At 43.7% G+C, this 14,277-nt stretch overlaps 1 protein-coding gene across 1 annotated transcript in view; it reads left to right on the top strand.

The window, feature by feature from the left end:
- The window catches only part of GLP2R (glucagon like peptide 2 receptor), a 128,886-nt gene that overhangs the window by 76,318 nt on the left and 38,291 nt on the right, over positions 1 to 14,277 (top strand). The window contains exon 9 of the mRNA XM_043528476.1: positions 2,225 to 2,294. Within this exon, the coding sequence (XP_043384411.1) occupies positions 2,225 to 2,294 (70 nt within the window). The remainder of the gene's footprint in view (positions 1 to 2,224; positions 2,295 to 14,277) is intronic.

Raw genomic sequence — 14,277 nt, 5'->3', positions numbered from 1 at the left:
GGCTGTCTGTAAGCAAGGACTGGCCTGTCTCCCAAGATCTGTGAGAGTGATGGATCGTCCTTCAGGATAGGTTGTAGATCCTTGATGATGCGTTGGAGAGGTTTTAGTTGGGGGCTGAAGGTGATGGTTAGTGGTGTTCTGTTATTTTCTTTGCTGGGCCTGTCCTGTAGTAGGTGACTTCTGGGTACTCTTCTGGCTCTGTATGCACTGAATGCATCCAATGAAGTGAGCTATAGCTCACGAAAGCTTATGCTCAAATAAATTTGTTAGTCTCTAAGGTGCTACAAGTACTCCATTTTTTTAAGTACATCAGAAGCAGGAAGCCTGCTAAACAACCAATGGGGCCACTGGACGATCGAGATGCGAAAGGAGCACTCAAGGACAATAAGGCCATTGCAGAGAAACTAAATGAATACTTTGCATCAGTCTTCATGGTTGAGGATGTGAGAGAGATTGGCTCAGGTTTGGGATTCTTTTTAGGTGACAAATCTGAGGAACTGTCCCAGATTGAGGTGTCAGAGGAGGTTTTGGAACAAACTGAAAAACTAAATGGTAGTAAGTCACCTTGACCAGATGGTATTCACCCAAGTGTCCTGAAGGAACTTAAATGTGAAATTGCAGGACTACTAACTGTAGTCTGTAACCTACCATTTAAGTCAGCTTCTGTACCAGATGACTGGAGGATAGCAAATGTGACACCAATTTTTAAAAAGGGCTCCAGAGGTGACCCCGGCAATTAGAGGCCAGTAAACTTACCTTCAGCACTGGGCAAACTGGTTGAAATTATAGTAAAGAACAAAATTGTCAGACACATAAATGAACATAATTTGTTAGGGAATAGTCAACATGTTTTTTGTAAAGGGAAATCATGCATCACCAATCTACTACAATTCCTTGAGGGAGTCAACAAGCATGTGGACAAGGGTGATCCAGTGGATATAGTGTATTTAGATTTTCAGAAAGCCTTCAACAAGGTTCCTCACCAAAGGCTCTTAAGTAAAGGAAGCTGTCATAGGATAAGAGGACAGGTCCTCTCAATCAATCAGTAACTGGTTAAAAGATAGGAAACTAAGGGCAGAAATAAATAGTCAGTTTTCAGATTGGAGAGAGGTAAATAGTGGTGTCCCCCAGGGGTCTGTACTGGGCCCAGTACTATTCAACATATTCATAAATGATCTGGAAAAAGGGGTAAACAGTGAGGTGGCAAAATATGCCGATGATACAAAACTACTCAAGATAGTTAAGTCCTAGGCAGACTGCGAAGAGCTACAGAAGGATCTCTCAAAACTGGGTGACTGGGCAACCAAATGGCAGATGAAATTCAGTGTTGATAAATGCAAAGTAATGCACATTGGAAAACATAATCCCAACTATACATATAAAATGATGGGGTCTAAATTAGCTGCTACCACTCAAGAAAGATTTTGGAGTCATTGTGGATAGTTCTCTGAAAACATTCACTCAATGTGCAGCAGCAGCAGTCAAAAAAGCAACCGGAACAAAGGGCAATAAAAATGATTGAGGGCATGGAGCGCCTGCCATATGAGGAGTGATTAATAAGACTGGGACTTTTCAGCTTGGAAAAAGGACAACTAAGGGGGGATATGATAGAGGTCTATAAAATCATGACTGGTGTGAAGAAAGTAAATAAGGAAGTGTTATTTACTCCTTCTCATAACACAAGAACTAGGGGTCTCCAAATGAAATTAATAGGCAGCAGGTTTAAAACAAACAAAAGGAAGTATTTTTTTTCCACACAACGCACAATCAACCTGTGGAACTCTTTGCCAGAAGATGTTGTGAAGGTCAAGACTATAACAGGGTTCAAAAAAGAATTAGATAAATTAATGGAGCATAGGTCCATCAATGGCTAATAGCCAGGATGGGCGGGAATGGTGTCCTTAGCCTCTGTTTGCAAGAAGCTGGGAATGAGCGACAGGGGATGGATCACCTGTTCTGTTTTTTCCCTCTGGGGCACCTGGCATTGGCCACTGTCAGAAGTCAGGATACTGGGGTAGATGGACCTTTGGTCTGATCCAGTATGGCCGTTCTTATGTTCTTATCGTCTCTCAATTTCATTCTGTTGTTTCTAAGGAATAGCAAATAAAATAAAATTAAATCTTGTCAAATACCCTTTAACATTTCAATGTGATTTTTAAAAATTTAAAATTACCAAACTTGTTTCTAGGAATCTAATATAATTACATTTTAAATTAATCCTTAGGTGCTGGGGAACAAATGACCATATGGGAATCTGGTGGATCATCCGAGGGCCAATGTTATTTTCCATTGCAGTAAGGATTATTTTATCTTTTGTTTATAATATTATATAGGTGTGATTGTCTATTTTTATCTTTCCAAGAAATTATATTCTGGCTCAGATGATAATGACAGACAAAGTGCTGTGGTCACTTGGTGTAAAAACACAGTCCCAAAGAATCTACAACTTGGAGTGAGAGTAAATAAACACAAAAATGGAGGAAGGGACAAGTACTACAAATACTAATGTCCAATAGGACATGTGCACTTGAAGAGTCAGTGAAATCAGCTGGTTTTTGTTTCATTGTTTATTTGGTGTGAGGGTTTTTCTTTCTATGAATTCATCACTAACTTTCCAGAAGCAAGATGGTAGGGCAGTGCTGGCAAATTGGTTTCAGTAGAGCATCCCATTGTGCTGCAGACACCCCTGTCTGCTGGGTTATTCCAAACTTAGAGCCTTTGGGAAGGTTGCAATTCACCCAGAAATCACTACAATGCAGAGATCTATTCCAACCTCTTCATTACCATGTGCAGTACCATATTGTGATCAAAAAGCAGTCAGTGGGAGTAGGACATAAATCCCAGCTACCTAAATGGAGCTCTACCCCCATCAGGTACCATCTCCATAGTTTCTCCAGCCTCTGCACCTTAGTCACAAAAGTCACCTCCTTCCCTTCAGGCTGTAGCCAATCCTTATATGCAGTGCAGGCTCACAGGCAACACAACACTCCAGCTGCTCCGTGGACCTGTCCCCTAGCCCTGGGCTCATAGAATCATAGAAATGTAGGGCTGGAAGGCACCTAGAGAGATCATCTACTCCGTCTCCCTGTGCTGAGGAAGGACCAAGTAAATTTAGACCATCCCTAACAGGTGTTTGTCTAACTTGTTCCTAAAAGCCTCCAGTGATGGCAACCATACACAAGCATTACCTTCCAGGCCTCCACAGGCCTTGCTTTCTCTGTATAGATTAGCGATAGGCAGACGTCAACCAAGTCTCCTTCAGGACTGCCCACCCCCAATCCACTGAAGACTCAGAAATCTCAGCTTTGCTATCCCCAAAGAAATAGTACACACCAGCTTATTAGTTTTAACTCAGGATAGCCACTCCTCTTAACACACAGCACTTAGATACATTTCTAATTAAAATCTGTTTACTTGCCCAGTCTGTGGAATAACCTTGCTGTAGGCCCTTTGTATATTGTAGGTAGCATCATTAACCCTTTCCATGACCTCGAAAGGAGCCTCCCATGAATTTTGCATTTTGTACATTTTTACAAGGAGTAACGACAGCCCCAAATCCCCCACATCAAATGATCAGTCCCAAGCACTGTGGCCACACCATTCTTTCAGAGCTACTTAGTTTTTGTGAGCATTCCCATCATAGTCTTTAAATCTTCCCTAATATGCAGCCAGTGGTTCCCCCCCTGCCTCAGTGCCACCTTCCCAGGAGTCTCTGATGGGATCTAGTGGCCCTCTGATTTTTCCTACCATACACGAGGTCAAATGGGGCAAACCCTGTGGCATCTTGAGGCTCCGCCCAGTAAGCAAATAGGTAATAACAAGTAAGGGTAACGTTACATCTCAGTCCCTCTCCTTTCTGTTGACATACATTTTTAACAGATTTTAGTGTCCCATTGAACCTCTCAACTAAACTGTTTATCCCTGGATGATATGGGGTGGATTTTAATTGCTTCCATAACTCACTAAATAGATGAGATATGAAATTTGAACCGTGATATGACAAAATCTCTTTTGGGAAACCTACTCTGCTAAATGGAGAGAACAGTGACTTAGCCATTGCTTTGGCCTCTAATTACACAGGGCGCTGCCTCTGGGTACCTGGTGGGAAAATCCACTATGACTAATAGATATTTCTTTACCCTCTGGGTTGGATAGGTTAACAGTCCTATAATATCCATGGCCATCCCCAGAATTCTTCTTGGATTGTTGTCAATAGGTGCAAGGGAGCCTTCCAGTGCCCTACAGGCTTTTTTCTGCTTCTGACATGAGTCACAAGTCCAGCAGTAATCCTTTATCTGATTTTAATATTGGACCAATACAATTTATTCTTTAACATTTCATATGTCCTCTGTTCCCAAATGATCTGCAAAAGCACAATTTCATTAGCCTATGATTAATGCCACACTATGTTTTAGGGCACAATCAAAATTGTTTGCAGGGTCCCCAGGATTTCCTTCTGGCACAGCCTACCCTCTCCTATAAAGAGCCTTCCCCTGTTAGCTGTATCTGGGGCCTTACTGTGAACAACTTCCCTTATTGTCTCTAGAGAGGGGGGCTTCATTTTTCTCTGCAGCAAACTGTTCAGCTCTGGCTAGCATGGAGAGCTGTTACAGGCTGGGGGAAGATTCCTCCTCCCACTTCCCTTAAGACACATTGCTATTTTCTGCTAATAAGGGGGCAGAAGCTTCTCCTCCCCCATCACCTGCCTTTCCCTTGTCAGAGATTACCTCTGTGAACTCAGGGACATGTTCTCTTTAACTACAGGTCACAATGTTAGCAGCTTTAGGCAACGATATTATGTCATTTCCAACCAACACATCAGCTGGTAAATTCTTAAATAGTCCCACTTTAAAAGTACCCCTTAGACCTCCCCACTCTGGTTGGTGAAAGCCATCTTCTGTCAGTCAAAATAGTACCCAGTCGAACCAGACCCCTTTTGCAGGAGTGCCATTGTGGGTGCAACCAGACTAGAGAATTGTTTAATAAATTACCTGTAGAAACTGGAAAGCCCAGTAATCATTGCATCCCACATACATCTTTGGGTGCAGCCCAGTAGGATATTACCACCACTTACAACTGTCCATGGCGAGGCCCTCATGTGAGACAATATACCCCAGGAATACCAGTGTCCTTGTTGAACTCATTGAGCTTTGCATGCAGGTGGTTTTGGTGGAGTATTTCCAAGACAGTGTGCACATGTTGATTGTGGATGTGAGGCATACCCCCAGTCAAACTAGGGCTGCTCGCTCAACTGCTGCAATGAGTCAGCACTCAGCTGGGCCTGTGGTGAGTCAGTCCCTAGGTATGTGGCAGCAGCCTATCACTGAGTGGAGCTGTGTCAGATGACCCCAGGCTCGAGTATTTCCACAGCCCCAGCAGAGCTACAGATTAGTCTAAGCAACAGTGTCACTTGGCCAGGAATCTTCCTGCTGCCTCACCGTGCACCAGTCTCCAGTGACTTCCAGCCTGCTCCTCAGCCTTGCCTGAGCCATGCCCTTGTCTTGCCCTAGCCTGACTCCAGCCTCGTCACTAGCCTGGTCCAGCCTTGCTGCTGCTTCCTGATCCACCCTAAACCCTCAGCCATAATGTTAACAGGAATCTTGGAGTCATTGGAGACATCTGGGGATTGCCTTTGGATCTTTTCTTCTCATCTCTGAATTCTTTAGAGGACTGAGTAAGTCTCAAACGGTTGCTGGTCCTGGGTCAGCTTTCAGAAAGCAGTGGTTACATGGGTTGGGGGTAATGAGCCAGGAGATGTTGAGGACAACAGGTGACTGCTGTGCACAAATTAGTCTGAAGTGGAAGACTTTTCTGGGGCCTTGAATGGTATTTACCTCTAAGGGAGCCATCTGGGGGTGACTGGTCCCAATAAAAGGAGTGACCCATCTATGGACTCTCCTAACTCATGAGAGTCATTGTGCTGGGTGGGGATATTTTGTGTTTGGGCAAACGGCAGATCCATGAAATTGCCTGAGGCACCTGTGTTAACCAGAACCTCTAGGTTGGTTTTAGGCATCACTGGGTTTGGGAGCTGAAGAGGGAGTTGGTGAGGTGTTGGGTACTGATTGGACATCACCAGGATACTAGTGGACAAGTGTTGCTGGGGAGAGTGCCAGCCCAGCCCAGATCCCCCTACTGGAGCTGGGGCTTGGCATTTCCTGACCCAGGTGCATATCAGACTGTGGCAGGGCAAATTGATGCAAAAGTTCCTGGTTCCCCATAGGATAGGCAGAGGCCTGATTCTGGCTTTGAGTCTTCTCCTTGTCAGAGAGGTGGGGCCATACCTGATTGACTTGCATGGGTTTGGGTGATAGAGAAGGGACTGGTGGTGGAAGGACCAGGGCTGGCAGGAGCTGGGAGGACCATCTTTTTCTTGGTGTTTGGTAAAGCAATTGTCAATCTTGACCCATAGTTTGACTAAAGCATCCAGGCAGCGTGGGGATTCTACCCATGCTAGTCTGTCTTTAGTATCCTAATTTAGACCAAGCTGAAAATTATAACACTGGATTGTCTTGTTCCATTCAATGTCCACTATCAAGCATCAGAACTCCTCTGCGTATTTAGCAACTGGCCAGCGTCTCTGCGGTATCACACAAAGTGCAGCTTCAACTATATGCTTGCGACTTGGGTCATCGAAGATCACCATGATAGCTTGAACAACATTTTCAAATTGTCCTAGAAGTGGGCTTGATTTTTCAAGGAGCAGAGACCGCCCCCCGCCTCCCAAGCCAGGGCCTCCCTATTAAGCAGGTTGATACCCTATTGACTTCAGTAGGAATGATTATGTTGGAACAGCAAAAACAGGAGCCAATACTAATTCAGGAACCAAAAAAATTGTCACAATTACTATTAAGCTTGTCATGCAACTCAGTGGAAGTGGAACTCGGTGGAAGTTGGGATTGAACCTGAAGGCAGCACGGCTTGATCTTGTAGGACTACCTTCTGTGCCTGCAGGTTGGCAACTTGGGCCTGTAAGGTCTCTAGGGTTCCCACTATCTTATGTTAATGTTACATACCAGGGAACAATCCAGACTAATGAGTCACTGTGTTACCCTTGCCCTCTAATGTGGGGTGCCCTTTAGAATGCTTTCCTGTGTAGCTTCCAGTCAGGACTGCTCACAAACAGCCTCCAGGATAAAAGTCACACCCAAATATCTCTGTGTGTGCTGCTGCAAGCCAGCCACACCTTGGCTCTTACCAGCCTGGATTATATTAAAAAGTGACCCCAAAACACTCCCAGTCTTAGATTTCCCCCCAGAAATATCTGTCCTGTACTGCCTAGCCCTCCCCTGGACAATGCAACTTTATATATAGCCTGTCATTGCTTTAATAGAAATAATACCTTGCCACCCCAAATGGAATTTCCCAGACACTTCAATTTAAACACATTGGATTAGATAAAACAATAAAATGAGTTTATTAACTATAAAGAAATAAGATTTTAAGTGGGTACAAGTAATGAGGCAAAAAAGTCAGAAAAGATTCTGAGAAAATAAAGTTAAAATGCTACTGGTGCCTTTCTAACAAAATAGATCAGATTGAAGCAAAGTTTCTCATCATATGCTTTTTATCAGTCTCATTGACTACAAACTTCTGAGGTCAAGACCCCCTTCTCCAGTTCAATGAATGCTTTCTTTTTCCCTTCTGGTGCTGTAAAAGTGATGGGTAGGGAGAGAAGGGGGATGTCATGGGGTGTTTTTCCCCTCCTTTTTATAGTGTCAGTCCCCCTCCTTGGAAAAACATTTCCAACTGAGATTCAGAAGACAAAGTCTATTGGGAACAATGTTCCCTGCTACTTTTCCTCTCCTGTTGGAGCGTCTTTTGTTTCCCTTCCTGCTTGATGGCTCTGTTTGCTGCTTAAGTGCAGATTAAGCAGAGCACACATTCCCTTGTCTCAGACAGACCTGTTTGCCTACCTCAGTTTGGAACACAAGTTAAAAACACCATACAGCGGAATCTTGTAACTTAACTTACAATGTTGCCACGCACACTTTATCAGGACAATAATGACCAGAAAATTATGAGTTATCAAATGATACCTCACAAGACATACTTTGTACAAAGATTATTACAATTGTGTATAGGATGGGGACACAGGGTACATTCTGTCACAGTTGGGCTGTTCAAACTGTCAGTGACCGGGATGTGGGCAGTCATGTCTAGTGGTCAGAGCAGGTGCCAGGCCTAGTCATTAGAACAGCAGTTGGTAGCCAGGAATCAGATCCCAGGGTCAGAACTGGTGTCAGAGACCAAATGCCAAGCCAAGGGTCACAGCCAGAGTCAGGAGCTAGAATCAAAGCCCAGGGCTAGAATCAGAGTCAGAGGCCAGGGCCAAGGGTCAGAGCTCAAGTCCAAATCAGGAATCAGAGACAAGGATCAGAACTGGGCTACCCGGAGTGAGGGCTGGATCCAAGACAAGAGCATGGCTGGGTCCAATGCTAGAACAAGGATGAAGCAGGACTAGGAACAAGAAGGTGCAGGAGCTCTTTCAGCCATTGGCAAATGCTTTGAGCAGCCACTGAACTGCTGCTGGGCTGAAGAGCCAGTCTGCTGACTGTTCCAACCAATCATGTGATATAGCCAGTTTGGCAGCCTACTACAGGCCAGCTGCACTCATTAGGTTGCCCGGAGGCTGGCTTTGCTGCAGGCCTTGATTCCTCACAATAGAGCAGTCATTCTTTGCTCATCTGGGATTTTATGTACCATGCATATTCTTTCAACAGAGGTTAAATATTCCTCATTGTACGCTGTCTCCCTGTAACTCAGACACAGCTTCTCCCAGCTGTGTGATCCCTGTGGGGGATTACCCCTGGGTTGAAGGATCAGTTTTTGTAAGTCCAGCATGCTCAGGGCATGCTGAATCTTTCTTTTTCTTGGCCTTCTGCTTCTTAGGATTCATGCTTTTTGTCTTCTAGCTCTGGTGCTCTTTTGTGGGCTGCTTCTAGAGGTGCTTCTTCTGTCTCCTGCTTTTGCTTTTCTGCCTCCCACTCCTCTTTGGATGCCCACATCTGGAATTTTTTTCCTTCTGCACCTTTGCTATCTCCAACCTGGCCAGCTCTAACTTAATAGCTGTCTCACTGAGAATGGTGCCATGCTGGTTTTCTAAGTCTTTAGGACTTTTCTTAGTCTTTAGGGGAATTCAACTGCCCTTCTTGTTGCTTGTCATAGCCAACAAGTGGGGCTTTTAACCCTTCCACGTTTTTTCTGGCAGCAGATAAGTAGTGCTCTGAACCCAACTCTTCTAATTTATTCTTGGTGTACCTAGGATATGCCTCTGTGCTCATCCTGCCTTTCCTGCTGCTATATTTCCTTACTCAAAATAAACAGAAAACAACAAATTGTACCCTTTTTTACCTGTTCCCAACCTTCTCACTTGAGAATCTTTCCATGTCTTTATTATAGGTATATAAGTGCCTACAGTGTGATCATTAGCTAACTGGGTGTAAATCCTGCTGATTGTGCCACCATGATGGTTCCCTAATATACCCAGGGTTGTGAGGCACCTCACCATCACCTGCCCTTAGTGTGAGGTGGGAGGGATAGCTCAGTGGTTTGAGCATTGGCCTGCTAAACCCAGGGTTGTGAGTTCAATCCTTGAGGGGCCCATTTAGGGTTCTGGGCCAAAAATTGGGGATTGGTCCTGCTTTGAGCAGGGGGTTGGACTAGATGACCTCCTGAGGTCCCTTCCAACCCTGATATTCTATGAGGTAGCTTTGTCTGCACCTGCTGTAGGTGAGCTTCCTAACTCTACCAGCATCTAGCAACACAAGCACTGCCCCCCCCCCACCTCCCCAGGCCTTGCTCACTCTGTACACATTAGCAACTGTCATATACTAATCCCCAAGTCCTCCAGGTGTCCCTCTGGAATGCCCAGCCCCTGTTCCATGGAACACTCACAGAGCACTCAGATTCACTACTCCCAAAGGAGAAGTACACATGAGCATATTAGTTTTAACTCAGGATCACCACCCTACTAAACACACACAGAACTTAGCTATATTATAGTGAAAACAAGAATAAGTTTTTTATCAAAGAACAGATTCAAGTTATTGAATGTAAGAATGATACCTGACAAAACAAATGGTTACACATAAAACAAAATCATAACGTCCTTTCCAGAGCCTAAACTTAACTCACAGGACATTCCCCTATCTTCTATAGGATAGCTTACCCACAGTCCTTTTCCTAGAGCATTTAGCTGAGATGGTTGAGATCCCCTGTTCATAAGATCTGTCCTGCTGGCAGCTTGTCTTCCTAGATTGAATGATGCCAGGGTATCTCTCTGAATCTCCAGACATACTAGCCCAGACCTTTGGTCTTCACTTTTAAACAGGGTTCCCCCCATCCCATTGGTTACCTCTTCCTATTAATTTCCTTCTGAAGTCTCCACAAACTTCATTAGCAGTATGCTAACAATCTTCTGTTATTAGGTACACAGTACACAATTGTCCACCAGGGAGATAAGTGTCTCCTACCTCCTGTCTGGAGAAATTTTTCTCAAGAGACAATACCTTTGAATGACCTACCTTTAACTACAAGGCCTAGAGAACATAATTTTCAGTATATATACATAACTCCACACATGTCTTCCATACATATATCTCACAATAGTTATGGTGACCAGTGTGAAACAGGCTTTCAGTAGAGACCTTACATGACATCCTTTTGGTGAACCAAGGGGATCCCTGTAACCCCATGAACCTCTGTGCCCCTGCCAGTTGGCATCAAGAGGTTTTTGGGTCACAAACCGAGATTCCACACCCTCCCTTGGAAGCCTATTCCAGTACATAGCTATCCTTATAGTTAGAAAGTTTTTCCTGAAATCTAACCAACATCTCCCTTGCTTCAGATTAAACTGATTACTTCTTGTCCTACCTTCAGCAGATGTGGAGAATATTTGCTCACCATCCACTTTAGAACAGCCCTTAACATATTTGAATACTGGTCAATTAAAAAGCTGTAATTCACTGTTATTGACTGTATGTAGTTTGTTGATTATCACAGGTTTTTTCCAAGAATGGGCTACACAGATTTCAGGTTTTGGTATGATTCACAACAGGTCCAAACAAATGCTTTAGTCATTTCCACTCATTAATATAATTAAACAGCATAAGTAATTGCACAAAATAATTGCTGTTAAACAAAAAGGTGTCATACTACTTACACCCCCTCTGAAGCCATGGAAAACAAAGAGAAGAAAACAGTCTGGAGCACATCAGGAGACTGGTCCCAGATCAGGGAATGTGCTGTTCTAGAACTGGACACACCCAAGGAATCAAGGAAAGTTCTAAATCTTTTATACCCCAAGGCTGTTTGGCTCACATGGACATGGGCAACATCAGCCCATCTTTTTCCATATGGGTAATTTGGCAAGCTATATTTATGCTTCCAATACCTACACAATTAATGTCAATACAATCTAACTGCCTAGCCATAACATTTGCAAACAGTCCCAGAACTCTTTATATCAAAATGTTAAAAACATGAGATGTACCTATTCACTTGAGGTCCGTTGTTTGTTCTCTCATGATGGGCAGGTAAGCAAATGTGACCCAGGATCCCCACCTACACTCTATTTTGTCAGTTATGCTGACCACAAACAACTGCCTGTAGGCATCACATAACTAATACTATCCTCTCTTAATACAGCAAAGCCTAAACCCCTTTATGTGTGTGTCCATGCATGTCCCAAGTTAATAAGCTATAGCAGTGCTTCTCAACTCATTTACCATTGTGGGCCGCATAAAAGGCCCACAATGTGTTATGTAGACCACATCAAATACTACCTGTATGGCTCTGAGGATGTCACATGGGCAGCAGTTCTGTGCTGATTGGTCTGAAAGCAGCCCGTGGGCCGCAGGTTGAGAACATCTGAGCTATAGGAACCTTTATCAATATTATATCTGCCAAAGCACACCTAGCTATACTAGTGAATTAGGAAAGGGAAGGGGCATAGGTCAACAACAGTTAGCAGGTCCCTGCTCAGTCTTGTTTTCTGAGGACATGCCGATTTTTTAATCTATTCTCATAGGTCATTTTTGTTGTCTCCTCTGGACTCTTCAGTTTGTCAAGATCTTCCTTAAAGTGTGGTGCCCAGAACTGGACACAATACTCCATCTGAGGCCTCACCAATGTGGAGAAGAGTGAACAATTGTTTGCCTTGTTTGCAACTGCATCCCATTGGTAGCTCATATTCAATTTGTGATCCACTATAACCCCAGATCCTTTTCAGCAGTACTACCAACTAGCCAGTTATTTCCCTTTTTGCATTTGTACATTTTATGTTTCCTCCTGTGTAATACTTTGTATTTGTCTTTATTGCATTTCATCTTATTGATTTCAAACTAATTCTCCAATTTATCAATGTCCCTTTGAATTCCAATCCTGTTCTCCAAAGTGCTAGCAATCCCTCCCAGCGTAATGTCATCCACAGATTTAATAAGCATTCTCTCCACCTCATCATCCAAGTCATTCATGGAATTATTGATTAGTACCAGACCCAGAATAAACCCCTGTGGGACCTCATGTGACCCATGGTGCCTGGGGCAGCCCTCACTGGAAATGCTAAGGTCAGGGCAGGCTGCAAAAGGGAAACCAGATACTTCCAAGACTGGTGGGTAACACTGAAGTTAAACTCCCCAACCAGTCACAAACTGTGCTTCTGATCCCTCACACTGGTTATCAAGAAGCAAAACAAGAAATCACACAGCCCCCTTTATTGCATTCCAGTTCTCTGGCTCCCCAGTCAGCACCTAGATGCAGTACAGTGACAAGTTATTTAAAAACTCCGCTCACTGTCCAAAATATTCTTCTGACCCCAGAGGGCCAGCCACATTATCAGGTCAGTATAGGTTTGGATCTTACCCAAAATACCACATTGCCCGCCAATCCTTTAGTGTCTAAAACTAAAGATTTATTATAAAGAAAAAAGAAAGAACAAGACGAGAGATGTTAAATGGTAAAACAGTCTATCAAGGTTCCCTCCACACTCTGAACTCTAGGGTACATGAAAGACCCCCCCCTCGCCCCAAAGCTTATTTCTACCAGCTTAGGTTGAAACTTCCCCAAGGCACAAATTCTTTGCCCTTGGAGGGTACGCTGCCACCACCAAGTGATTTAACAAAGAATCAGGGAAAGGACCACTTGGAGTTCTTATTCCCCCAAAATATCCCGCCAAGCCCTTACACTCCCTTTCCTGGGGAGGCTTGAGAATAATATCCTAACCAATTGGTTACAAAGTGATCACAGACCCAAACCCCTGGGTCTTAGGACAAGAGAGAAATCAGTCAGGTTCTTAAAAGAACGATTTTATTTTAAAAAAAGGTAAAAGTCACCTCTGTAAAATCAGGATGGAAAATAACTTTACAGGGTAACAAAAGATTCAAAAACACAGAAGAACTTCCTCTAGGCTTAGTTTTAAAGTTACAAAAAACAGGAATAAACCTCCCTCCAGCAAAGGAAAAATTCACAAGCAAAACAAAAGATAATCTAACACGCCTTGCCTGGCTTTTACTTACAATTTGTAATATGAGAGACTTTTAGGATGGTTTATAGGAGGAGTTTTCTGACCTGATGCTTCTCTGCTTCCCAAGAGAACACACACAAACAAAGCCTTCCCCCCAAGATTTGAAAGTATCTTCTTTCCCCATTGGTCCTTTTGGTCAGGTGCCAACCAGGTTATTTGAGCTTCTTAACCCCTTACAGGTAAGGAGGAATTCTAGGCTATCCTTAGCTGTATGGTTATGAAACAGTCACCTACATTCAAAGACTTCAAAGTCCATATATCAGGTTCCTAGCAGTATTGGTGAGTTTGCTGGCTTGAAAGTCCCTGTGGAACACATCCACAGCCTGGATGGGTCAGTCAGTCCTTTGTTCAGAGCTTTGTTTGTAGAAAAGTTCCTCCAGAGGTAAGAAGCAGGATTGAAGACAAAATGGAGAAGACGAATCTGCCTTTTCTAGTCTTTTGCCATGCAGCTTGTGCTTCTTTTGTCCCACACACAAGCTGCCCAGAACATGGCTTGAGTTCTGTCTATATGCATGCCCCTGCATTCCTTGCTGAGTCAAACAGTGTATCCCTTGCCTTCTCTCAATGGTCAATTGTAGAGCTGACGGTCCTTAATGGGCCATCAAGCAGGCTAGGCAGTGCTGATGCCAAACTGTCTGGGGGTGTCACCCAAAAGTATACCACAAGTTTTGTAATACATACATATCTATAACCCAAACTACAAAGGTGATACAACACATAAATGAAATTATCATATTTGGCAAATTATAACA

Source organism: Chelonia mydas, chromosome 14 (assembly GCF_015237465.2).
Source record: "Chelonia mydas isolate rCheMyd1 chromosome 14, rCheMyd1.pri.v2, whole genome shotgun sequence".
Taxonomy (NCBI): Eukaryota; Metazoa; Chordata; order Testudines; family Cheloniidae; genus Chelonia; species Chelonia mydas.
Note: the sequence above shows the minus strand (reverse complement) of the source record. Positions and strands in the feature narration are given on the sequence as shown.